This window comes from Haliaeetus leucocephalus, unplaced genomic scaffold (assembly GCF_000737465.1).
Source record: "Haliaeetus leucocephalus isolate CR32 unplaced genomic scaffold, Haliaeetus_leucocephalus-4.0 Scaffold173, whole genome shotgun sequence".
NCBI lineage: Eukaryota > Metazoa > Chordata > Aves > Accipitriformes > Accipitridae > Haliaeetus > Haliaeetus leucocephalus.
Genome location: NW_010972609.1, coordinates 13439410 through 13466684, shown reverse-complemented (window position 1 = coordinate 13466684; position 27275 = coordinate 13439410). Strand labels below are relative to the sequence as shown.

Genomic DNA, 27275 nt, shown 5'->3' with positions numbered 1-27275 from the left:
TGCCTGCAGCTGCTGAAGAGCTACCGCAGCCGGACAGCCCTCCTCGTCGCTGGTACCGAGTGGGAGGGCTGCCGGGGTGCTGTAACTCTTGCCGCGTCTGCAGCGGGAATTATTTGATAACGTAAAACTGGGGTTACCGGTAGGTGGCCCGGTGGTTTAATACATGCGGCTGTCACCGTTTGAGTACCGTTCTCCTCAGCCTGGTCCGTGCTCTAGATAGCCAGGGCACGAGCTGCGTGATTTAACACTCACGTCTGTTGAGCGTAAAAGGTCCGCTGCTGAAATAACAGTACAGCTGTTAAAATGGGGGTCGGCTGAAGAGCTGCTTAGGGCCATCTGTGTTTATCTGGCTTTTCTCGGTATTGCTGATTTTTAGCTAGATCAAGAGCATGAGTTACTTTAAAAAAAAAAAAAAGTAAGACAAGGTGTAAATTCCTAAATGCATTGAAGTGAAGAAAAAATAGTGTATGTGTTATAGTGTTTGTGCCTATTTGTCAAAATGTTCATTTGTTGTTCATTTAAACTGCTAATATATTTGAAAAATGTTTCATGCATGTAATTACTTGATAGTAAGATGCTAAAAGTATAGGAATTTAAGGCTGTGTCTTGTCTGCGTTACTGATTTTATTCTGTATGAAGTAAAGCAATGAGAACACAGCTCTGAAAATATTCAAATATGTGCATGTTTAACAACACAGTTGTGTCAACTTTAGTACACTAGTTTGTTACATATATGCTTTTCTGTATGCAGGAGCTTTGTATGTCACTCTTGTTGTTAAGAAAGCTCTTTATAATTTTCTTTTCCTGTTTAGGATGGGGAAGTCAGAGTTCCAAAGTACATATACACCATAGCACATGGCTTCATTTTCCTGGCCACAATTTACGCTGGATACTGACTTTTATCCTCTTGTTTGTGCTTGTGTGTGAAATTGCAGAGGGCATAGTGTCTGATGGGTAAGTGTGTATGTCTACCTTCTCCCGATAGCACTGAGCATTTTAAGGGTTTCAGGGTAGGTATTTTCTCCCCATCTAAATTCTCATCTAGACCATATTCCTTGTGGTTCTAAACATGTAATCTGTATTCTTGGTGATTAACCTACCGACCTTGTATCAGAAATTCCACAGGCCTTGCCAAGTTATGTACACACGCACAACTGACCTTAATCATTTTTAGTTCAGCTTAATGACACTATCTTTCCAAAGACTAATCACAGATAAATCCTAACAATTCAAGCAGATGGTGACATTTTCGTGATATGTTTTATGTCCAAGGACCCAGTCCCACAGTCCTTACTCAGGCAGAACTCCCATGTGCACAGTAGGTCATACAGTTTCCTCACAAACTGAGTTCTGCTCATCTTAATAAAAGGAGTGGATCTACTGGGCCTTATCTCACACCCCATAGAGTTTCTTCTGATATTTCTGCAGTATGTCTGATCTGTTACCTTGAGCAGAGCAGCTCACATTATATGAGCATGATCCAGCATCTGTTATTCAACTTAGGATGTCTTTAAACAGTAATCTGTGGGGAAAAATTATTCCAAGTGAAACAAGTGATACAGGAGAGTGATTTATTATGAAAAAAAGCTAATGTTGTATAACGATGACTATAGTCATCTTCCCCTAAAGAAAGGTCTGATTTTCATAAGTATTACGAATTTGCAACCCAAGCATTATAAATTTGAAGCTCCTTGTTAAATAGAACAAAACCTCTCTGTTTAGCCATCTATATAACCGTCCACCAACTAGTGTGAAAGGCACTGCAGTATTCTGCTGTAGAAGCTGATATCATCATTATTATAACTTCTCTTAAATGTATATAAATAGGATGTTTCTCAGTGCCAGGTTTTTCTGAAAAGGATTTTTTCTCGTGCTTATTCAGAGTTATCAGGGTGTGGGATGCTCAGAGCAAAATCTCCTGCTTTTAGTTTTCTGTTTTATTTTGCTCTTTAGCAATTCCTCTCATTATATTTATTTGCTATTTAACTTGACTCAGAATGCTGCTGTTAAGTAATAAGTGTCACCTGATGAGAATCAAAGCTCCCAGCTATACTGGGGGAGTGCCAACCCACAGTTGTGCCTCCTAAGCTCTCGGCAGGCTAGTGAGTGCTCCAGTGAATAAAAGCAGATTTTGAGACTCGGCAGCTTTCTAAGGCACAAAAGGGATCATGTTGGTAAGTCCTTTTGACAGCAATTGGGTGCCAAAGGCTTTGGCACCTCAGCAGTAGATGTGGCGTATTGGAGATACAGTTATATAGGGGAATTCCAGCAACTTTTGCCTGTGAAATAAATTTTAAAAAAACCTCCCACTCCTGCAGTGTTACCTACTGAAGCTTAGGCTGTCTGAAGAAATCTCTTCCTATTGCTTGTTCTTCCTTGCTGAGAATTCAGCCCTGATGTACAAAAACCCCTGGCATTACTAGGAATTCAGAGGCTGGAGAATCTTTTCTGTTTTCGCTGTATACGTGTACAACTCATTGTCAACAAGATGAGTTAAGTGTTTGTGACACAGGCTGTCAGCATGGCTCCAGCCAGCTCTGCAGAGTTCAGCACTGCGTCCATGTGAGGGAGGGCTTTCCTTTCCCAGTACAGATGCAGGATGTGGTCCTCCTGAGCTCCTGCGGATCTGTTAGTCATCTGGGACGTTCTGCTCTGAGACGTGTGATGTCCTGTGATGGTATCCAGCTCCCTGACAGCGCAGCCCCTTTTGTCTCTCCAACGTACACAAAGGGATGCTAATTTATTTTCCATGAGGTTCAGAGGACAAGGTGTGAATTTCCCCAAGTGTTCGTGTCCTGAAGATTTTCTCGTGATGCCTCTTCTCCTGGAGTTGGTTGGGAGACAGAGGAAATTGTACCTCTTAACTCCATTACTTTTGTGAAAGAAAGAAAAGGGGAGGAGGAGGAGAAGATGGCAAGTAGGAGGGAAGAGGTGGGGATGATTCTATCCACCTCTGCACAAACCAACAACGTTGCCCAACAATTCGCATATTCCCAAAGGGCTGTAGTTGGCGGGACCCCCTCCGCTGCTACGTCAAGTGAAGCATCAGGAGTTTTTCTTTATAGGATAAAGCTTAAGGGTATATGATTCTGTTATAGGTTTTGTTTGTTGGCTTGCAATCACTGACAGCAGAACTTGCTGTAAGTAATTCCCATGCTGTGGTGCTGTTCCTTCTCCCAAACTGGAAAAAGAAAATTAAACATTTCTACCAAATGTTTCTGTAGGAAATCTTAAACTGTGCTGTCAGTTGATCTTACCTACATAGTTTGATGGACAGCTCCCAAACTAGTTTAGCTTAAATTAACTTTTCTCATTTTGGAGCTGAGCTGCTTATCCGAATTTAAACAACATTCCAACTGATTTCAGTAGGAAATAGGAGTACACACGTTTCATTTTCAGCACAGGGGAGGAATCTGAAATCAAACTATGTGATTTAGGAGCATAAATCCAATTGAAAATCGGAGAGCTTTACGTCCATAACTCATTCTAGAAAATCCTACATCAGGGCTGGGTACAGGATACAATCCATAAATTAAAAGGGAAACATTTAAATAGCTAAAAGGGTTTGATTTTAATAGATGTTCACTTTTTTCTTTTTAAGGGTTTCAGAATCGCGCCATTTACACCTGTACATGCCGGCTGGGATGGCATTCTTGGCGGCCATCACATCGGTTGTCTATTACCATAATATCGAAACATCCAATTTCCCAAAGTTGTTAATCGGTACGTCTCACAACTTAGAAGACTCAGAAGCGCGACTGTGGTGCTGTGTGTCTGTTCGTTCTATGACAGGTGATTGCAGTCTCAGTGCTAGCCTGTATGGATAAAGGTACACCTGTGTTCTGTTCTGCTGGCTGCCATTACCAGACTCAGTTCTGAGTTTTCCTGAAACAGTTCATTGTTTTCAATGCTTTTAACTTCTAGTAGTATTCTGTATGGTGTTCTTGGGGATCCAATGGGCCAAAGGCTTCTCTAGGAAAAACTGGATTTGTGGGAAAAGTAGCACATCAAATTCGTAACTCTGAAAGCTATCCAAATCCCCCTGCTTGTCAGCATGTTGCATATAAGCATGATATAAGATTGAAGCCGTCTTCGTGTATGTGGTCTACTGAAATATGCAGGGAGTCAAGGGAAATTAATGACATCACTGACTTTCAGTATGACCCTGGATATATTACTTTGCCTGCTTGTTCTTGCTTGCTGTTCCTCAATCTCCCTTTGTAAATTGCTTTTGAATGGAAAATGCTATGTATAAGAACTACCTAGTATACTCTATTTTTTGCAAGATTGTAAATAAATTGTAGCTAGCTATGGGAAATCTATTACTGCTGACAATCATGCAGTTGGTGATGTGTTCTCCGCTGTTTAAGTAGATTGCAGGCTGTGGATGTCTACATGTTTAGTCATCCTGTTAGCTGTTATTTCTTTGGTGGTCCTGGCTCATCAAATTTTGTTTGAGCTGGTTTTCTGTATTAGTAGATCCTGCTAAGGCGTGTCTTGTGTCATTGTAGCTCTGTGTATCAAAGTTCTGTTCTAGTTTTTGTCAGGTGGTAAGAAGTCAGTAACAACTGGATTTGAGAAAGCTTTTAAATATTGAAGATTATTTTGAACTACATGTTGTGTTAAGTGAACATCCTCTTCTGCAGAAGGAGACTGTAACTCCTGTAAAAAAAAAAACAACAACAACAAAAGAAAAAAACCTGACCTCATTCCTCTGTAAAAACCTCAGATTCCTATTCAGGCTTGGTAACCTTTATGTCTTCTCATCTGGGACTGCTTTTCTTCTTGTACCTTTCTTTTAAGTAGGATCTTTTTTGCCTTTTATAACCAGGTGCAGTCATTTAGTTACTTTTTTAATAAGTCCACATAGTCTATTTAACACCATCTCACAGTACTAGATGTCGTGTCTCAGGAAAGCATTGCTAGCCAGTTACAATCACCTGTGGAAAGCAAGCAGTGATTTTCTTGGGTTTTTTTTTGTTGTTGTGATTTTAGATGTATAATGCAGTGTTTAATTATTCAGTGTTGCTGCCATGTTCCTGCTGTTAAGTCATTGAGAAGGGTAGCACAAATTTACAGCTGGTAGTTGATTACCCGTTTTTGCATAATGCCTTCTCTGTAGAGATTTCTCTTATGATAATTTTGTTCAGTATTTAAAGTGTTGATGCTGGATAAGCTCTGGACAATACTTGAATAATAAACAGTTATACCAATGAATACCAACACTTAAGTAAGTGTTATTGATACTGAAGGTAATAATTATGAATTTTCATTTTGCAAGAATTTCCAAGGAATAGGCTCCTTTTAGGAAATCTAATCTTAATAGCTAACTCTCAGGCAAAAAAAGAAAATCAGACTACCATAGTCTTTCCCACTTAGTTGGTCTGATTTGAATTTTGATCCAAAGTCTTCACAAGGTGATGGCCTTTGATTATTATTTTATTTTTGGCTCTATTTTTCTCTTCATTGTCCTGTGTTTGCGAGAGAACCTAAGACAGACATTTCTGGAAGTCTCCATCCTTTATTCTTGACTGCAGAAATTTATTGTTATCTAACTGTGAGGATCGTTATCTTTCAGTGTTAATTGCAACTACTCTGTATTGACATCTGGAACTAGGTGGTGATAACTTTATGCACATTAGCCCAGTATGAGATAGTTAAGTTTTACCTATACTCAGCTATCAACCCACTACAGTGCAGTGTGGCCATGAAGCAGCTTTCTTTTAGAGCCTAATACAAATGAGGTAAATGGAAACTGTGAGGAAAACTTAAGTTGGTGATAAACTTTTGCTGAGTATGTGAGAAAGAAAACTGAAAGAGGGTTCTTTGTTAGTAAAACATTGTAGAGGAGATGTAATATTACACATGCGCACACAAACCGAGTAAAGTAAATGACCTGATGTGGCATCTTCTGCTGCTTCTGAGCATCAGTGAAGTTCCACCTAACTGCAGGGCATCATCTGCCTCAGCTGCTGGATCGATGCCTACACTTGCAAAGAGTTGGTAGCCATATAAAGCAAAGGCTGACATAACCTTATCCTAAATTTACTAAATCCAGTGGGGGAACTCTCATTGATGCAGGGCAGAAGACCCTTAAAGGTCTGTTCATGAATTCTGAATTCTCCAATTCTGTGAACCTTTGAGATGTTTTCATTTTTAAAAATCTTTTTCACTCTGTACCTTAAGGAAACCAAGTCCATTTGCAGCTCTTCATAAACAAGCAAGAGGCAGATACCATAACAGACCTGGGGAATTAGCACATTCCCTTGGGGTATGCGAGACAAGGACGCAAAGTTCCTCTACTGTCCTGCATTTCAGCTTTATGCTTAGGCTGTTGGCTGTTTTGAAGTAGTTATTCTTACTATCTCTTATCAAAAAAAGTTGATAAGGTTTCGAATATTTATTCTCTGAAGCTAATGATTGAGTCCAGGGTCCCAGTTGAGTGTCCAAACTATTGGAATACTTTGAACTGGTCTGGATCTTTTTCTCTGTATGGTTTTGCCCTGTAATTATATTTCAACAAACATAGCTTTGCCAGTACAGTGCTGTTTACCAGGGGACTCTGGTAATAATGCTAATTTTGGTGCTTTTTGCATAGTGTTGCAGAATGGGTGCATAACAGCTGTACAGTTTAGCAGGACACATTTTAGAATAGTTTTCTTACTGAATTGGAAAATCTGCTAGCTTTCTCGATGCTCAAAATATGTAACTGAATGCTAGCATCTGATTGCAGTATTTTTTAAGTTAGTTTATTTGTTTTATAGATAAATCTCAGAAACTAAACAGTAGGAGAAAATTATGACATAACAATAGGACTTAGAGTTTTTAATCTGAAAGGGATAGTAGTATGGGAAAACATGAATTTTTTTATTTAAGAAAATTGTCTTTTTCTTTTTTTTTTTATCAATCATAATTACAGGACTGCCTTACCACTTTTGACAGTAATCTAGTTTTCTAATTTAAATTTCTTGTGCCTTGACATTGTAGTTAATTCCCTTGGAATTAGTTTATTGTTGAAAATGGCACTTCCTATTATCGTATAAATACAATGCTTATTGCTTAGTACATAAAATTTCTCTCCAAACAGACACAGGTTAATTAATAAATCCCATCCAGTTAGGTGCATGGTTTTTCATATGTTGGGCTTAATCCAATAAAGGTGTAGAATAGTTTGAGTTCCACATTGCTTAGTTTTCAGTGGTCTGGCGCCAGGCGAGAATCTACGCTCTGATGTTGTGGGTTGTGGTAGCTCATGTGGCCCAAGAAGAAGCGAGGCTTTTTAGGCTGCAGGCATCTAGAATAGATTTAAAGCAATCAAGTAAATGAAAGCATGCCTCTGTGGTCTGATTACTAGGCAGTTCAGGCCAGTGGATGTTCTTGGGGATAATTCTAGAAAGTCTCAGCCAATATGCACTCACCAGCCAGATGATAAAAACAAAGCTTAAAAGGAAGAGCCATAACTATATTTTCCAAGGAGCCTTATCTTGAGGGGCCTGTGAACATCTGCCAGATTAGATTATATACACTTGTATTCAAAGGTAAGAAGCTAAATAAGTTCAAATGCTTCTAGAAGGTATGACAGTGGGAGGTCAGTTATCACCTGAGTATGTTGCCTTTGGCGCTTTCTAATACTTCTTAGATAAAAGATAAATGAATGTTCTAATAAAATAATAATAATTAAAAAGGTTATATAGACTCTTATTTAAATTCTAAATAGGAGAATGGTTCTGCTAGTTCTTATTTCTAATTCTAAGAGCTCTATATAGATACCAGTTGGGTTGGTTGTTTTTTTTAGGTGTCCTCTGCTGGTGCAGATTTTCAGTGTGCAATGTTTGTGTAAGTCCTCTTTACTCTGAGAAAGATGCATTCGCAGCCTGTTCTGTTGCAAGAAGAATGAGACAAAACACAAGGATTGACAGATAAAGGTGGTTAAGAGTAGAACAATATGGAATGTATTCTTGGATGAAGTGAGATTTTTAGAGCCAGACATATTGCAAACAGGAAGGAATAGTGCCTTAAAGGTAGGAAACAATCTGAAGCAGGATGAGGAGATTAGATTTGATGCAGTATAAATTGGGAAGAAGGTAAGAAGCCTCACCTAGGAAGGCTATAGTTTTATAAGAGGGATTCTCTGAGTATGTGGCTTAAATCATCTCTGCAACTGCATCAGCCACTAAAATACAGTCCTGAAATATCTGACCTCTTAGTGCTTTCTTCTTACAAACTGGCCTATTAATTTTAGAGGAAGATAGACTCTCTTGGCTAATGTCCTAATGCCCAGTACTCCTGTACTGTTCCACTTACTGTTCTCATTTAAATGAGAGTTTTGAAATTGACTTCCATAGGAGCAGGATTGGCAGCCCCAAATCCCATACAGACTCTCTGTGTTGAATTTATTTTTGCTTGGAAAGGGTAGCCCCACAGTATATCCCCACAGGGTGCCTCAGGGTAGCTGGAACACCACAGATTGTTTGGAATTTGTGCAAGTTCCTGATGATTATTCGTATTTGTAAGTTAGAGTTGCTAATGTCTTGGTTGAAGACTTTCTCTGGTGTTGCAGCAAGACACTCAGAAAGCATATCCATGTTTTTCTTGGCAGTTAGAGCACACTCCAGTTGTTGTACCATGGCAGATACAGCAGCAATGAAAAATTCATGTAAAAGAACATACCCTAGAAGGTATTTCCTTAAGAATGGGGAACAAGAGCTGGCTTACAGTGGTGAATGGCATGGAGTGTGTTTCCAAATCACCAGAGCTTACTGCAGGGATTATTTATCTATAACTGATGGTAGCATGAGCACTTTTAGACAAGAAGTTCAGTATAGAACTCTCAAAAGTTAAAGTTGTGCTCTATGAATGCCAGAACACCCTTCCTTGATGTGCCCATGTCTCTGCATTATAAATTACATATACGGAATTTGCATTGAACAACAGAGCAGCAGCAGTTTGGAGAAAATATTTTAATATCTGTTCCTGCATATGTCCCAGAAATCTGCAGGGGGAATGAGATCAATTTTCCTTCAAGCCAAATTTGTAGCAGTCTTGTAGCATTAACCAAATTTGAAGAACGTTATTCACAGCCACCTTCACTTCTGTGGCAACTCCCTCCCTTGAATTCATTGTGCGGATGCATGTTTACAACAGATGGAAATTTCCTTCAGCAGCCTTCAGTTTGTGAAACTTTCCAAATACCACTAAATCTAATAGGAAAGGAATTTGGAGCTAACATTATCTTAATATTTTCATGTTTATGGAGTTGAATTAGGCTTCTGTTTTGACATGAGAAAAGGCCACTCTCTGGTTTTACATATTCTTGTTGCATTCTTTCTGAATGAATATTTAATACTGCTATTGCATATTTTTGCAATTGTGGAGCTGATTAACTTTTTTTTTTTCCCCCTACAGCATTGCTGTTCTACTGGACTTTAGCTTTCATAACTAAAACCATCAAATTTGTAAAGTTCTGTGATAATGGGGTTGGATTTTCTCAGCTTCGATTTTGCCTCACAGGACTCCTGGTTGTTCTCTATGGAATGCTACTAGCTGTAGAAATCAATGTCATCAGGGTGAGGGTAAGTTAGTATCATAAAAGTCTCCTTCTGTGTTTTTTGTTGTTTTGGGTTTTTTAATTCCCCTTTCTGGGTACTTAGTATGAAATGCATTTTGAAAGGAGAGAGAAAAATCCAGTTAGAAATTGAAATATATTTGAGAATCGAAGTTAATCAAATTTTGTTAGGTGAGATGAATCCATAATTTCAAAAAATGCCAGACTCCATTGTAGTTAAATTAAGATGAATTTCATCTCTTCAAGGTTGTTTTAAAAATGTCTATTATGATTCACAGTTTCTGATGCAAGGAAAGACTGGGTGAAAGGAGTTGTCTGCTCTATCAGAGAATATCTTGGACACACAAATAATATATCTCATTTTCCACGAGGAAAGTGATTTATTGGGGCAGCTGAGGTTGCTATCTAGCCTCCCAGCTATATATATATATATATTTTATTTTTTTCCCCTCTGTGGTGTCTGCAGTCATAATCCAAACTGAGAGATGGTTTTGAAGACTGCTGGATAGATAAATGCCAAAGTTCTTCCCTTCACCTGTCCCACACTTAACTGTGTGCACAAATTAAACTTAGTCTCAGGAAGGAAAGAAACTTTTCCATATAAATTTTCTTGCTGTTTCCCTCACATTAATATGTGAACTCTTTCCAGTAACACTTTCAGCAATGAAAGTTGTGTCTACCATGTATTTGTTCTTTTGTGGTTTTCTTGGGGGATTTTGTGTGTCTGTATGTTTATTTAATAACTTAGGACAAAAATATGTCTAAAAGCAGCCTTTTCAGTAACATCTTTGAAAGAAAGAGGAATAAAAACCTCAATGCGGGACATTCAGTATTTATATCATAAATGAAAAACAGTGGATTGGCTTGTGGGAAAAGTAAAATTCAAATGTGACATCAGAGACACTTGCTCATGAACCTCCTCATAATAGAACTGCGTAATGAGATTTAATCACTGTGGAATTATAGGTCACAAAGAAGAATAAAAAATGGTCACTGCCTATTGTAGTCTTTTTTATGTTGTATTTATTTGGGTTTAATTATTAAAAGATGCATAGAATGAACTAGCCAGCAGTATGGATTTCTTTACTGCCTATTGTGTCAGTGGGAGAGTTTGGAGAGCCAGGCTTGTTGCTGCAGCAGCTGAAGGAGGCGATTGGGGTGCGTGGACAGTTGGCCACCACTGAGGAGGAGGAGGGGTGGGGGTTGAGGGGGGTAGAAAAAGAAAACAAAACTAAGGGGTGAGGCCTCTATGCTAGCAGAAACAGCAGACCTTGCCCTCACCTTTTTTCTCCTGCATTCCCCCATCTTCTTCCAGAAGACAGAAGATTGACTTGTTCGATTTTCAGTCCCAGCTGTACCTTCTCCCTTCCTTCCGCCATTCCCGTTGTTCCTCTAGATGGCCTTTCCCAACCCCATCACCATTTTTTCTAGGATCTGTGAATTATTTCTCCAACTATGGTTGGAGAAAAGATAGTAGTGAAGCATATCCAGAAATCCTACTAAGTTTAATAGGATTTAGGTAGTCATGAGTAGAGATTGAATGAAATATGTGATTGAGTACTTCTCAGAAAGGAAAGGTGTATTTTTAAGAGGTTTGGCTTTTCATTCCCAAAAATAAGCGATGTCTGAAAAAGTTTTGTCTTGACAAGAGGAAATCATCAGCAGTCTGCCCTCTCTCTTTTGATGCTTAAGCCAATGAAAACATTTGTTGGTGCCATATGCACTCTCTAGGTTGGTGGTTTCCCAGACCCATTCAGGACAGGACAGGTAACTCCACGTTCTGAGCTAACTAAATGCGAGGCAGTATGGTATGGAAGATGAATCGCTGTGATAGCCTCAGGGCTGTGCCTAAGCTAGTGCATCCCATGTTGCACTGTCTGGAACTCAGAGACAGAGGCTGGGACTGTACTATTTGAAATATAAGGTAAGTATTTTTTTCTACAAGTGTGCAAATTTGTACCCCATAAATAAAGCAACAGTGAATGTTTAGGATGATTTATTTCTAGACTGGATGCCCCTGATTTTACTCAGTACCTGAGGAAACTGGATTGCTGTATTGGTTGAATTTAAATACCTAAGTTCCTTGAGTACTTTTGCGAAACCGAGACTGATTCATTGATTATCTGCAACATCCTTTATCTCTTATCTATTCTTTGTGGACTTTTATTTTGTATGCATTTAGTGTGATTCTTTTGGTATTTGTCTGAATTTCAGAGGTATGTTTTCTTCAAGACTCCTAAAGAAGTTAAACCTCCTGAGGATCTCCAGGACCTTGGCGTTCGATTCTTGCAGCCGTTTGTGAATCTGTTATCCAAAGGAACATACTGGTGGATGAATACATTCATCAAGACTGCCCACAAAAAACCAATAGACTTGAAAACCATAGGCAAGCTTCCCATTGCAATGAGAGCTCTGACCAATTACATTCGCCTCAATGAGGCCTTTGAAGCACAGAAGGTATGCAAAGCATGGAATTATGTCCGTCTGCTTGCTCAGTGCTTGTGTTTTTCATTACTTTTTATGCTGTAAGCATGATATAAAATTACATAAACAGACATGATGCAAATGAAGTATCTATTAGCATAGCTTTCCATATACAGAGAGATCACATACTCAGTTTTACCTCATACAAATAATGAAATTTCTCTACCAAAACATGCATATCGAACACATTACTGGTTAAATGCGTGTAAAGCCAAATGGCCTCTGTTTTGATGTGGGAAGTAATTACAGACTGTATTCACTGAACACCATTATCGTTCTTCCTAATAAGAACCTGGAATCATTCAATTACAGAGTCAATATTAATGAGGCCTCACAGGACTATTTTTTCCATGTTATTTCAGTTACAGTTTGTCTGTAGGAGAATTCAGGGCTGAAACTACCTGAACTCAAATTGACTCCCTGGTGGGAGCTGAGTGTAATCAGGATTTTAAGAGAAGTCTTTTGCATCCTGTCTAAAAGGAGTGGAGGTTTCCAGTCTCTATGTTCACAGGGGAAAAAAAACCAAAAACAAACAAAAAAAAACCCCAGCTGCTAGTTCTCTCCCTCTTTTTTCTTTCTCCCCCAGCAAACCACAAACACCACACTTATTTGATCCCTATTAAGGGTAGGGAAGAAATCATGGTTCTTTTTGTGAAGTGGAGGAGAGTACAAATTAATGCTTCGTTCTGACTCTATAAGAACAAATGAAACAATAATTGTAGTTCCTGTGCTTTTCCAGCTCAAAGATTGCAGCTGGTTGTCAATGAATTAAAGCAGGGATAAAAATACCAATAATTTATCAGACCTGAGGTTAATGTATAACATAATCCTTACTAATTTTTTTTTTATTCTGAACAGAGCAGAAGGTCGTCATCTCCACAAGGATCCAGATCAATTTGGCGTGCTCTCTGCTGTGCTTTTGGAAGACCCTTACTTCTCAGTAGCACGTTCCGTATTCTGGCTGACTTGCTTGGATTTGCTGGTCCGCTCTGCATCTCTGGGATTGTTCACAATGTTGGAAAAGGAAATAACACCATCCGCCCACAGGTACTGTCAAAATTTCATAAAAATAGAGGAGTCAAAGTAATGCTATGACTATGTATTATTTGGCCTCAGTAAAGAGAAGTGACTCTGCAATGTATTTGTGAATGCTAGAAATGACAGTATGTATGTACTGCCTATTACCCACTTTTCTACCTTGATGGGGAGCAAAACACATTACCCATGCATCTAGTCAGGCTTGCATTCTGGAAAATAACCTCATTCAAGACAATGGTGAAGCATATCCAGAATCCCACTAGTATCATAAGGATTTTAGGTACAGTCTTGATTAAAGATTGATTCAAGTATGTGACCAAGTGCTTTTTGGAAAGGAAAAAGTGTGGTTTTAATAGGCTTGGCTTTTCATTTCCAAAAATGAGTGATGTCTAAGAGGATTAAAGCAGGCTTTTGTCATGACAATAAAATGCCAAGTAATTTAACTGTGACAAAGAATTTCCACTAGGGTCTTTGGGGAGATAGGTTTTGAAAGATCAACTGAAACATATTTTTAAGGGATGCTACTTAAACAAATGTTCCCCAAGAAGAAACAGATGTACTTCTTGATTAACTACAGGAAAAAAAAAAAAAAAGACAGACTCAGGAAGCATCTTTTCATTATAAGGTGAGGTCACTCAGGCTGGATTTCTATGAGAAAGATCAGTTTATTTCTGCAGCTCACTTATTGTTTGATATAGACTTTATTTCCAAAGTCTGTTGACACTAACAGAAATATACCCATTCATTCAAGTACACTTTGGATTAGGTCCACTATAAATATTTAAATACATCAGATGCATTACAGAGAGTTTAACAAAGGCCTCAGGCTAAAATTAATTGTTTATCCATTTTGCAATCCTTATCCCAATATTTGGAAACTTTAATGTAGCAAGTAGATTCAATGGAAACCAGTTAAAGCAGGAAATGAAAAAATTAAGACTATAGGGCTATGTTGCAGCAAAGTACTGTGGGAGCTTTTTAGATCTGCTTCTTGATAATTTGTTTGGAACACTGTTTCAGCTGAAATTATAACAAATCACAATTTACAGATTATCCTATTTAATTTTCCTATTAAAGTATCAGCTAGTGCTTCTCTGTGGAAAAAGCTCAGGTCTGGTCCAGATAAACCCTACACGGCCTCATCCAGCATTGACACCCTCACCGTATGTAGCAAAGTGGTAGCCTCGCTGTTGTCATTTATACTGTTTGGGGATTACCTAACAGCAAGATTCACTGATGGGGACAGTCCATGGGTGACACAGGTGTATATTTATCTTTGCTAAAAGGTCTCCAAGAGGCTTTTCCTTCTGTTTTGACCTGATTTGTACCCATTCTTTTTTTGTTAAGAGGCTAATTACCTTTACATTTGAAAATTGCTTTTGCTGGATTAGGTGAAATATCTTTCTAAAACGTATGAAGGCTTTCTATTCAAACCATCTGTAAACAGATGGAGGTGTTTAGGAAAACTCCCACATGTATACACATACCTAGCCAACTGGGTCTACTTTGGAAAAAAACCCACCAGCTCTACTACTAGGAATGTTACATCCTTACTTGTAATGAGTCAAGAAAAGAGAACCTTGCCTTATTAATTGTTTGCTCGTGAGAGCCGCATAGGTGTGAGAAACAAGCCTCCTAAAACACTGTCTTATGAAGGTAAAGATAAGTTGGGGGGAGACATTGGTTGTGTCTGTTGTGCTGCTGAGTTTGAGGGCCTTGGAAAGAATTGCCGTATGGTGGGACAGAATTGGATAAGCAAAGTAAACTGTGAGTACAGCGGAGAGCGTCTTTTACCCACCCCTTAAAGTGACATTTCTTCATTTTAAATAGATTAGATTGAGGACGTGTTGTAATGGCTCAACTGTATCTTTCAAACAGAAATTCTGTTTGTGAAACTGAAAGCAAAGAGATAGATCCTAAAATACAGTATCTGCTCTATTCTTCAGGCCCTTTGTGACAAAGATAAACTACCATGGAGCTGGAACTCTGAGATCACGTGGGCGTCACGGGCAGTATTAACTGCTTTAGTTAGTGCCGCAGTTAGAGCACAACAGCATCTTAAATTCTGTCACACTCTTGTGTGGGTGTGTATATGTATGTTTATTTATAACTCCAGTGTCAATATTTATGAACATTCTTATGACATGAATTTCTCTGAGTGTTAGAGCCTACTGGCACTTCTAAAAAGTGGTATTATCCTGAAATCATCAGGAAGGGGGGGACGCTGAACGTCCCCAAAGTAATTTCTGAAAATAAAACATCTAATTAGTTCATCAACTTCTCAAACAAGTTGCCTTATATGCAAAAAGTTCGGTAGATGTTCAGTTACTTCTTTGTGTTTCCTGCGGGCTGACAAGTGTACTTAAACAACTATTGTAGTTTAAACACAGATGCTCTGTGACTTTGTAAACCATAATGGCCTGATAATGCATCTGAGACTTGGCAAATATCTTTGTGCTTTCACCGTCTGTGTGTGACATTTATGTATATATGTTTAAGTCCTCATTTTCTCTCAGGTGAGTACTAGAAGACACAACAAGAATATTCGTCTTGCTTTTCCTCCTTGTTTATCTATTATACAGTGTTTTGATGTGAATCAACACTGCACCAAAATCTCATTGCTAGAAAAGTGTGATTTGTCAAAACATGATTGTGTAAAAAATGGTATTCTTTTAAATACAGTAAAAAGTGGTATTAGCTGCAGTAATTAACAGTACTAGCCAGGTGTATCTGTAGGACAGCATTGAAATTGTGCTGCTTCTGTTACTGCCTTTGATATAATACAGCACAACCTGTAACCTTCATGGTTCATGATTGTGATAATGCTCTAGCCTTTCTCTTTGATGTCACATTAGTAGCTTTGACAATCACGATCTCCCAGTGTCACAGACTTGTATGTTCTAGCTTTGCCTTCGTAAGAAGCTTTTTTTAGTTTTTAATGTATTAGAGATACCACTTTTTCCTGGATGTTACCCTGTATTGAAATAAAAAGAAATCCCAGTGAAGAACTGCTAAAATAATAGCTGACCTGAGGAAGGGTAACTCAAAGGAAAGATTGTCACTGTTGCAAGTTAACAAGATATGTCTGAAATGAAAACATCACAAATGTACATGATCCCGTTTTTCCCTAAATGTGCTTTTTCTTTCTTTTTTTTTTTTTTAAACCAACATGTTTTGCAGTTATATACTGTTTTGCATTCTGTTTTGTATTTGAGTATATAAACAGTGCACAGGAAACAATAGGTGGCTCTTAAACTTGTACAGTTGAGCAGCAGGGGCAGTTCTTCCACCTTCCATGTGCCTAATGCTTATATTTAAGAGTCAGAAAGATAAATTGGATGCATCTAATTGGCCATGGACTTGGCCAATTTGTGAATTTCTCTTTTCTTTTCCACTATCAAGGCCTTACAGGTAGCATGGGAGGAGACTTGGTTGTACTTGTAATTTTCCAGACCTGTGGTACATTTTTTAAAGCTTCCAGGCTAAATGTAGAGCCTCAAGTCTTCCTTTTTATTCTACAGAGTTACAGCAAGAATAAATTTACGACCACAGTTACATCTTGCAAGGGTCGAAGACAAGTTAACTTGATTTGAAAAGCTGAACTTGCAAGACCGTTAATAATATGGAAGAGAGGCTCACTTTTACTGTACCATAGACTTTTTGTCGTATATAATGCTGCTGTAGCCCATTTGAATTACTGTGGAATAAGTAATAATTTAGGGCTTAAAATCCCTTTAAGTTACAAATAACTAAAACAGTAGTTAACTCTCTATCTGAACACAATTGCTGATGTGTAACATAATTGGTCAGTGTTGCACTTGATACAGATTTAAAGAAACAAGTATGCCCAGTGATTGCTCACATTGATTTGACTTTGAAAACTCTGTATGTTTGAATACTTTCTCAGAGGGCTTCTCTGAAGGCTAATTCCTTATTTAGTTCAGTGGCCCTACAGACTGCAGACATGTTTATGTGCATCAAATCTGGTTGAAGTCGAAGTACCTAGCTGAACTGGAAAATATTATCATCTAACAATTTACCTTTGAGAGCAAGAAATAAATTATTGAATAAAATAGGTTTTATTCCCTGTTTTCAAAGCATAAAGCTCAGCACTGTTCAGTGTCAGTGAGGGAAATTTTCCACGTTCTTGTAAGTTCTTGCACTGTATACATACATAAAAGTAGTATAGGACTATCAAGATGTCTCCTTAGGGAAATAAGGAACATTTGCATGAACAAAGATTTACAGGATTGGAATCACAATTACTTGCTTTTCTTTGTGTCTAGCCTTGGTCTGAATCTGAGTAGCTTGTAATAAATGCCACATAAGTGGGAAAAGGGGGTAAACCTACGAAATCCACACATGTCCGTCTGTGTTACATAGTAGACAAAAGTCTTTTGACAGCTGCTTAGTTTGGCCATGTAAGAGTTCCACAATTCATTTGGAAGTGATCAGATATGGAGAAAGACTCTTTGGTGTTGATGAATGACCTTCCAGGCACCTCAACAGACGGTTAAACAGTTGTGTGGACAGATCAGACTAGTTTCCTCTCACGAGAAGGAATATTGCTTTGTGAGGTGGGAGGCACTGTGTCAGGAAACTTGTATTGGATGTGTTCTTGTATGTGCTCTTCTCATGGAGTAAAACAAAGGATCCTTTCAAAAACTGTTTTGCTCATCGTCTTGTTTACTTGTTTGCAAAGGTAAGCATACATTTCTCTGCTTTTAAGCTTATAAATTACCCCACTGATGTCAAAGGGATAGTGTGCCTACTACAGCAATGGCAGGAGCAATTATGAATGTCAAAAGATGGAGTAAAAAGAGATGGAAAAAATACCGCAAGACTTTGGTTCCTCAAGAAGGTGAAGTGACCTATTGGGTCACCACTGCTGAAAGGACTTGCTCTTCCTCCTTTCACATTCCTTGTCATCCCTGCTCCTGTTCTCTCCTTTGCTCTAGCTCTGGCACTGACTGGACACTTCTGTGGTCTGATTTGGCCAATTAAATGAGAAGTAGCAGATTTTTTTTCCTGGGCTGATTTTCTTTTGTCAGTGATTTGAATCGGCTCAGGAAGAGATCCAATTAGCTCCCAAACAAATGCATAGGAAGCGACAGAAAAATGCAGGTTGGAGCAACCCACGTGCAATTAGAGGTAGGGAGAAGTTCGTTCCTCTTTCAGCCGGCTCAGCCTCATCTTAAAAAATCACTGCTTTAAAAACTGAGTTTAGCCTCTGTATTAACTTGTCATGTGGGGTTTCTATAAACAGTTAACTGCAAGGTGCAGATCAGATCTAATAAAATGTACAGTGAGAGTTTGTGAAATATAGTTTAAGTATTATAGCAGTCTTGAAAACAACAGCAAAGAAACTATGTAGGCAAGAAGAAATGTGCTGAGCAAGGAATACAGCCAGAGTGTAAAGGACAAGAAGCCCTCTGAGAGGGAAATGAAAGAGATCTCTTCCTAATTTTGCCTTCAATGGCAGCATTAGCCAGCAGTCAAAGTTTTGAAGGAGCCGAGGGGAGAAAGAGGAGGGCAGAGACATTTTAGTTTCAGAAGGCTTCCCAAGGTGAGCCAGCCTCTTGGCTAGTTGTGGCACCAAAGGTGTCTGCTTGTTAAATATAATCCAGAATAAATGCACTGCTTTCCTAGTAAGCTATTGACATGCTTCAGGATGCACTTTGGTGAACTCATGAACTTGCTAGGAGGTAATGACCATAAATAAAAATGCTGAACAAGATACTGCAAACCAAAATAATGTGTGTAGTTCCAGGAGTTGGAAGGATGTGGTTTTGGCAAATTTGTGAAGGTCATTTTAGTGTTCAGTAACATGAGGTGCTAAAATAAGGATACTAAATTCTCTGAAAGGATGTTAACTAGTCCTTTCCAACAATGGGCAGTGCGCATCTTTTAGCAAATGACCTTATGGAGTGAGTTAGTGTCCTAGAGTTTTGGAAGGATATCAAAAATCCTATAAATGTCATTCTGCATTTAAATAAAGCTTACTGAGTTGGCACATTATATGACTCTTTCTTTGAATTAATAAACTGTGAGGTTTCAGATAAGGTTGGGCGCATTTTCAAAGTCATCAGCTGTGGTTATCTCTGCTTATTAATTATGCAAAACCAGTAATTAAATTACCATTGTACCTGATTTCTAACTTTCTTTTTTTTTTATAGACTAAAATTCTGGGTGTCTTCTTTATTTCGTCTCAAGAGTTCCTGTCCAATGCTTATGTTTTGGCTGTACTCTTATTTTTTGCTCTTCTATTGCAAAGGACGTTTCTCCAAGCATCATATTATGTTGCTATTGAAACAGGGATCAACTTGAGAGGTGCAATACAGGTAGCCAATATATTATTAATTAACCTGTTTTCATACAGTCATGTGTATTTCTAAATACAATTTTTAATTATAGTTGTTAAATTCTGAAACGGGTCTCTCCTGAAATGTATTGAATGTAACCATTGCCATTAAACATTGTGTTAACTTAGACCTGCATTCTCCTTCCTCTGCATCTTATTTAATGATTTTATATAAACATTTATTTGTAATATCTAATGCTGTACTTCTTCTTACCTTTGAGCATAAATTTGCTCTCAGTAAAACTGAATGTAACTTTTGAAAGAATTTAGGTTGTGAACTACACCTTTCCTATCTCAAAGGTGCATTTTTTGGTAACATCCCATGCAAATAATACAGCTTTAAAATGTCTTCTAAGTATACTTTGGACAAAAGGATAGATTGTATTCCCAGTGCATGGAGTAGTGTCTTATTCCATGGGTCAAGCCACAAAAAATCTGCCAGGCATTGTGGAGTCTGTAATTACTGAACATAAGTAAGACTGGTAAAATGGAGTCCATGATCATTGTATAACTGTGAACAGCAGATCAAAGTTTTATGTAGTATACAAAGGTCTGTGCCTGGAAATGAGAGAATTAGGTGTAAGATTACAAGGCGATATTGCCAAGTGCACTGGCTGAAACCTACCCTCTGCCAGCTTGAAAGCCAGCCTTATAAGTTACACTATTTATCCACGGAACTACATAGATCCTGTGAGAGTCTGTGAGATAGATGGATGCTTTTAATAGCAGCATAATTGTTTAATCCTCTTTTGATCTTACACTTGGAGGCACTTGTCAGCTGCCAGACTTCTGGATTCTACCCATTGGTTTTCCCTTATTAGAGTGAAGTAGAAAATTCCTTAAGAAATAAAAATTTGACCCAAAATATATATAAAAAAATTGCATGTATTGTGTCAAGCAGAAGAGCTGCAACTAACTGAAAAATACATGGACCACAGCAAGTGTAAAAGGGGAATTTTTGGAAAATAGTGCTACATTAATTTTGTTGAAGAAAAGCTTTGTGTTCTCTGCACTGGATATTACACAGAAGCCCAGATAACGCTGGCAGCCAGACCATTCAAATAGGACAATTTCCAGCCATCACTCTAAGCAGCAGAATAAGTATTAATGGCAGTCTCTGTGCCAGTTTTTTTATACAATTTTTTCCTATAATTTTTCAATTTTCTTGAAACCTTCTGTCTCTTTTCCTCCCCTGTGTAAACCTGCACCTGTTCAATGTGCCCTGTATGACTTTATGCTTCATGATGGACAGCTGGCACTTGATCTGAAGGCACTTATTGAATCAGGGTGCCTCCTGTCAGCCAAGTCTCATGACGGCAAAGCATCACTGTGTAGCCTTTTACCAAACCAACTGGTAAAAGTACACTTTCATTATTGTGTATTAAGATACTATTATTCTGCACTGCGGAAACTACTTAATTCAGTACAGAATCAGACCTGTTACATTAGTTATCTGTGAATTAAACTTTGTAATGGGATTGAGCTCTCTAGACAAAATATAGCACATTCTCAGCCAGGAATATGGTCCTGAAGCTGGATGGGACCCGAATCAGTTGTCAGAGAAAAATAACAAGGGTTATAATATATTGACTATTATATATTGTGTGCTAATATTTTATTAGTACTAGTTACAGCAAGGGCAGTACATGGAGAAGCTGGAGGTACAAATCATAGTTGTTAGTATGGTTCTTGGACCTTTGGGGCAGTAAAGGTTTCATTCTCTTACTGATCCACAGGGATGCAAAAAGGGAGTACTTAGACAACCATTATGTACCTAATTGCACTGTGCTTTTTGTGGGTGAACAATAAGACTGTAGCTTAAAATTTTTCATCATAACACAAAAGGCCAAACTTTAAGTTCTTCATTCAAGTTATTGGGAACGTTGGTTTCCCTCAGAATGCATGTGTTTAAGATGGAGCTAGAAATCTTGTTTTATTTCTGTATGCTAACACCTTTTGATCTCTTTTCCAGACAAAAATATACAATAAAATTATGCAGCTTTCAACCTCTAACATGTCTATGGGGGAGATGACTGCAGGCCAGATCTGTAACCTGGTTGCCATAGACACAAATCAGTTGATGTGGTTCTTTTTTCTTTGCCCTAACCTTTGGGCTATGCCAGTACAGGTAAGGAGCTCAAACGTGGTTTTCTTATTAATGCGCATCGGTCTGTAGTGAGCGATTGCGTATGAATTTTATGAAAGTAGAGATATTAAAGAAGTTAAAGAATAACTTGAAGTAAGATTCAGGCTGTTAATATCTAGAAACATTGTATGGAATATATTTCACATCTGTGATGGGACTCTAGGATTGTATTAGGATCTTGACTGCTGCTAAACATGCTTTGTGTTTGTGACAAGAATTTATAGGGTGCAGCAGGTCATATTATTCCAGTGCATTCATTTGTTACATCAGGGGAGTTAACTAGCATGTATTGCAATCATTTGTCTTTTGAATCCCTGCAGAAGCAAGAGAAGTAGCAGTTTGTTAAAAAATATGATTGCTTAGAGATTGTCCTTTGGACATCCCTTAAGACTACTGCTGCCTCATGGATGACACATTCTTGTGTACGAAATTCCACAGATTCATGTGTTATATGAAATTGTTTTGCTACTTTATTCTCTCTGGTGCCTTTGGTCTCCTGTCTCTAAATATCACCCTCACCCCTTCGATCTTCTTTCCCACATGCGTGACATGGGGCAGATCAGTGTTCTGAGTCATGCTCAGTCACCTGCTGACTCTGGGTTCCATGTCCTGTAGCCTCACAGCATGTGTAATGCCCAACGAAGTACAACTGTGTCTTATCAAGTCTTTAAGATGAGGAAAGCAGAGTCCCATCTCAGAGGGTACCTTCACAATTGATTTAAATTCATCTAAGCCTGTTCCCTTACTGAAACGTTCAGTTCGTAGGCTACGTTCAACATGGAAACATGGCATTTTTATCTCCTTCATTGTTCCAGCTCTATAAATTATGCATTGTGTCACATGAGCTTGCGGAGCTATAGAAAAACTAATCTGATGAAAATTAGTCTTTTTTCAGTGAGGTAGCATTCCTCTGAGTCTGTGAAGTGGTCTGTCTCACTGGATGGCCATGCGATTAAGTTTAAGCTAGTAAAAGGGTAGAGCAGACACAGAGTAGTAGGAGGTCAGAGTGATCTCAGTACAACCTTAGCTCATTTTTCAAAGTTTACCCTTACTGAAACAGTGGAAAAGTGGAAATTAGTTTGGAAGAGCCAGTACTTAAACAAAACCATAGAAACCTCCTGCACTTCCATTTAGGAATTTTCTGAGAAAACTGACAGTGAAGCACATAGTTTCATCTGATATTAATACATTACTCTGCAAGTTTTTCTGCTTTCTTCCAGCTATGCAGTGTATATTTGTCAAGAGTGCTCCAGTGCTAAAAGTAAACACAAACAAAAGAGGCAGTAGAGTTTAAATTCACTCAATATTTTCAAAAAGTATCATTTAGTTTCAAAAACATGATGAAAACTCCATTGTGTTCATGTCACAAAGGTGGTCTGGTTCCAGCACTATGCAGAGGCTGATTGGGCTGGTGTGGAAGTCAGAAAGCTGCAAGTAACCTACCCAGCAGCTTTGCGTTTTGTGTTGCCTGCTCTTGCCCAAAAAGGAAATAATTTTCATGAGACAGTATATGGACTGCAGCTGGCAGATGATATTTCCAGTCAGTTTCTAACATGGCTTTACGAGTGTTGCTTAGGAGTTCCTGTGTGCATCAACATCTGATACTAATGATTTTCTTCTGTAAGATGTTGAGCATATCAGAATACTATATTGAGAAGTTGGGGATAGGGAAGAAAAGCCAGCCACTCAGGTGATTATATAAATTATATGAGTGTGCTAGACTGCTGGCCGTCAGGAGATCTGGATTCTTTTCTGACAATAAAGATACAATTTAGAACTGAGTGGGTTTTATATTTGTTCCTGTCAAAAACAAGAGGTCAGGCTGCTACAGATCAAATGAGCAAGTCCTCCTTTGTGATCATCTTAAAATCATCTAATTGCATGGTAAGCCAGATTAATTTCCTAACCTGGAAAAAAAAAAAAACAAACCAACAACCTGGTTTAACTATTTTCCCTGTATTTGGTTTTTTTCCTCACTGAGGAAAATACTGGGGAGGGGCAATGCAGGTCGTCTTCATTGTCAGTGATAGTGAGTTCTTGAATGCATCTCGTGTAGTCTCAATCCTTGGGGAGGATTTATTCTCTGGAAAACCAGTTAGCGTCCTCAAAATACTCTGGGAGTCTTCACACTTCTGCTGTGTGTTTGAAATCTAGTATGTTACCATATGTCTTCTAGTATCTCTGTGGTCATGAGGGGCAGATTGCTTCGAGACTGCAGTTGAACCTGGAGGAAGAAGAAATCTGTCTGAATCTCTAGTAAAACTCTTGCTGACTCCAGTGAGAGTTGTGTAAAGCCTCAAATCAGGATAGCGAGCACATTAAGGTGTAAACAGTCAGCAGCTTACTAACTGATGACTACTTTCTGCTTTCATGCCTAGGGTTTGGATTTACTCTACATGTGTGAGCTGTATATAACTATGCCTGTTAAAATATTAAGGTTTAAAGTGCTTGTAGTCATATTTATACAGGTTATAGTATGGCTGCATTCATACAGTATAAATGTATTTGTCTTGTTCTTGTGCAGGAGTAACTGCATTGGGGTATAGACTAGTTTTCCTGATACTGGAGAGACTTATATGCCAGTTCAAAACATTTTACTTTCTAGAATTAAAAAAGGGTGGTGGATATAGCAATTATCAGCAGGAATTTTTCAGGAAGAAACTTGACTTATTTTTTAGCATCAGGATGGTTTCCCTGAAATTATGGGGTGGAAAAAAGGGAACTAGATTATTATGAAGTGGGGAAAAAAAACAATTATCAAGGAACATGTGCTAATATTGATTTCTAATTGCAAAAGAGAAGACAACGGTAATGAAGAGAAACTGATAGGAAATACAATATTAAATATGGTTACAAGTTGGCTCTTTGTTAGTAGTAGTTTGGATGTCAGAGTATTTTTTGTCCATTTACTAGAAGTACCCTGCAGTAAGAAGTCAGTGATTGTACACTGCTAAAATGATATTGCTGAAAGAGCTATGAGGCATTAAGAAGAGTCCACCTCTTTAATGATAACTTTTAGGGTCCAATTATCCCCTAGGCTTAGTCTCCATTGTAAGTCTGTTAGTAAAACAGGCTATGTGAGAGGTACCGATTTCATGCATGCTTTTTGTAAGACCACTCTGGCAGCTCAGGGTAGGGACAGCTTTAGTGCAACTTAGAATTAAGCCAATTTAATTGCATATTCTGTAACAACATTTTGCTGTAATGTGCCAGAAGTCACAGACTCATAAAGATTTTCTGACAGTCATCTGAAAATATGATTATATTTGCATTAAAACTCAGACCCTGTGATGTTCCTTAGATCAGGATGATCAGTGTCAAAGCATGCTCCTGTTTTGTGGATGGTGCATGCATTGTAAGGCACAAATCAACAAGTCATGGTGGTCACAAAGGTTTCTCCAAAGCATGTTTCTGCAACATTCATTCAATACCTTGTTTTATGAGGCAGTGAAAGCAATTACTGGATGCTGGAGAGATGGCTAATAAAAACATTGAACAAACTTGATTATTATTTAAAACAGGTTTTTAATTGTTTTGTAGCTCTTAACCTAACAATTGGCATTTCAGCATCTGCTGAGGATTTTGTAATTATCCTCGACTTAGAAGACCTAGCCATTCATAACAAGTTAGGTTTTCTATACAGTCTAGTTAATTTGAGCCCCATCTTTGCTCTGACTGGAGTCAATAGGAGCTTTATCATTGCCTTAAGTTACTGTTTGAAGGCCATTGAAACCCATGAAAAGAGGCCTGGGCATGTCCATCAATTGAAAGATGCCGTCAGTAGGCTTGGCTCAAACCCTGGGAGCAAAATGAGGCCCTATAAAGGCTTTCCCCACTGCCTCCATTTTATAAACACCCTTGTTTGTTTTCATTGTTATTATTAAAAAAATCCTGTATTCTCATATCTCTGGTTCATTGGCAGGGATAGTTTAGAGTTGTAATGAAAGGACATTTGTCTCTTTCAAAACTGGCCACAAAGCAGTTTCTGGCAGAAAGTGTTTGCTGTCTTCAGTAAATAATCAAGACAAACTAAAAAGAGCTATTGGTGAGTGTCTTGCTTGTGATATGTATCTCTGACAGGTAAAAGCTTTGGGATTTTGATGAAAGGGAAGCAAAGTGTTTTGTTGCACAGTTTTTTAAAAATATGCTCGTTACCTTATCAGAAATATTAATGAGAGTCTTCCCATCTGTCAGATACTGTCCTGCAGCCGTTCAGATATTATCTATGTACTGTTTATTCTTGACTGTGTAGTGTGCAGTATAATAAATATAGAATTACTTGCAATAATGCTTACAGATGTCAGCACTTTTCACCTACTAGTATTCACATACTTAAATTGAGAATATATATTTTTTTTGTCCCATACATGATGAATGTATTTTAAAAGTTTGCCCTTATTATCACAATATAAAGAAGATGAAAATGGGATCATTTCTAATTTATTGAAAACATAAAATTTTTATTGCAAAGACAGACCTTTTCAATATCTAGGATGGTGGGGAAGAAGCTGTGAGCTAGCAATTCCTTCAGGATCCAATAGCTAGAATAGCTTTCCCCTTGTCTGTGTGAGAAGCTGAGACTCTGCTTCTTGAACCAACCAGTCCCATAACATCCTTGAAAAACAACTAGTAGTGGGGGAAAGCAGGGGGCGAGTGTTCCGCATTGGCTTAGTAGTTTTGAACATCTCTTAACTGTGCACTGTTTAATGCTTGCTTGTATTTTGAGTGCCTAGGTTGTCTGCCCATGAAGAAGCAGTTGGGAATGAATGTCTTTAATCTGTAAAACCAAGACCATTTCCAGTTTTGGAGGGGAGCTCTGCCAGGGCTATCTGACAGAGGAGAGGCCTTGCATGTTTTCTTTGGCTTTGTACGCTCATGGATTTCCTGGCTTCAGATGGAAGCAGATTGCTCACTTACTCATCACTAAAAGATTTTTAATTTACAAATTAAACCTTGCTCTTACTAGTTGTGTGGTGTATATACACTAGGACTTTACTTTCATGTTACTGCATGTTTAAGTAAATACTGTGACTCATTTTAAGAGTCACATTTTAGTTTAGTTCATCTGCAGAGAGACATCAAAGGATTGTTAAGAAAAAAATGTATTTTCTCTCTCTGTGTGCCTTAAATTCATGGAAATGTCAAGATGGAAATGTGCAAAGTAAGGACTCCATTTTTGTTCATGGAAACACCCAATTCCCATAAATATGTGTGGGAATGGATGGGCTTATGACTACTGAGCTTTAAAATGATGTAATATAGTGTTTCTCTAAGGGTTATGAGAGTATGCAAATATAGCAAGACTAGTAGCTAACGCTTTAAGGAAACTTCTAATTTTTTTTTTTTTAATTAAGGGAAACGATGTATGAAATTAACTTTCTATCACTATGTCTTCTGATTAATTTCTCAGCTTATACTGATAAATATAGAGAGTGTCTGTGCTCCAGATTGGTTAGGAGTCAGTCATTAGAATAGTGGTAACTAACATTGATAGCTTGTATATCTTGTTTGCATTTATTGAGCTGCTTACAGTATCCCTTTCCATCCAGACTGTGGCTCTCTAGATTCTTATTTATCCAAAGACAAACTTTTTTTTCTTAAGCTGTTTTTGTAACCTGTTTTTAATAGTCATCACCAGTCTGGTGCTAAGCATCCTTAAAACAATTCCTTGCAAGGTTATG

The 27275-nt window shown here is 38.2% G+C and overlaps 1 protein-coding gene across 1 annotated transcript in view; it reads left to right on the top strand.

Moving 5' to 3' along the window:
* The window catches only part of ABCC8 (ATP-binding cassette, sub-family C (CFTR/MRP), member 8), an 80560-nt gene that overhangs the window by 795 nt on the left and 52490 nt on the right, over positions 1 to 27275 (top strand). The window contains exons 2-8 of the mRNA XM_010563839.1: positions 813 to 954; positions 3602 to 3723; positions 9406 to 9572; positions 11780 to 12022; positions 12908 to 13096; positions 19264 to 19428; positions 21421 to 21576. Coding sequence (XP_010562141.1) covers positions 813 to 954; positions 3602 to 3723; positions 9406 to 9572; positions 11780 to 12022; positions 12908 to 13096; positions 19264 to 19428; positions 21421 to 21576 — 1184 coding nt within the window. The remainder of the gene's footprint in view (positions 1 to 812; positions 955 to 3601; positions 3724 to 9405; positions 9573 to 11779; positions 12023 to 12907; positions 13097 to 19263; positions 19429 to 21420; positions 21577 to 27275) is intronic.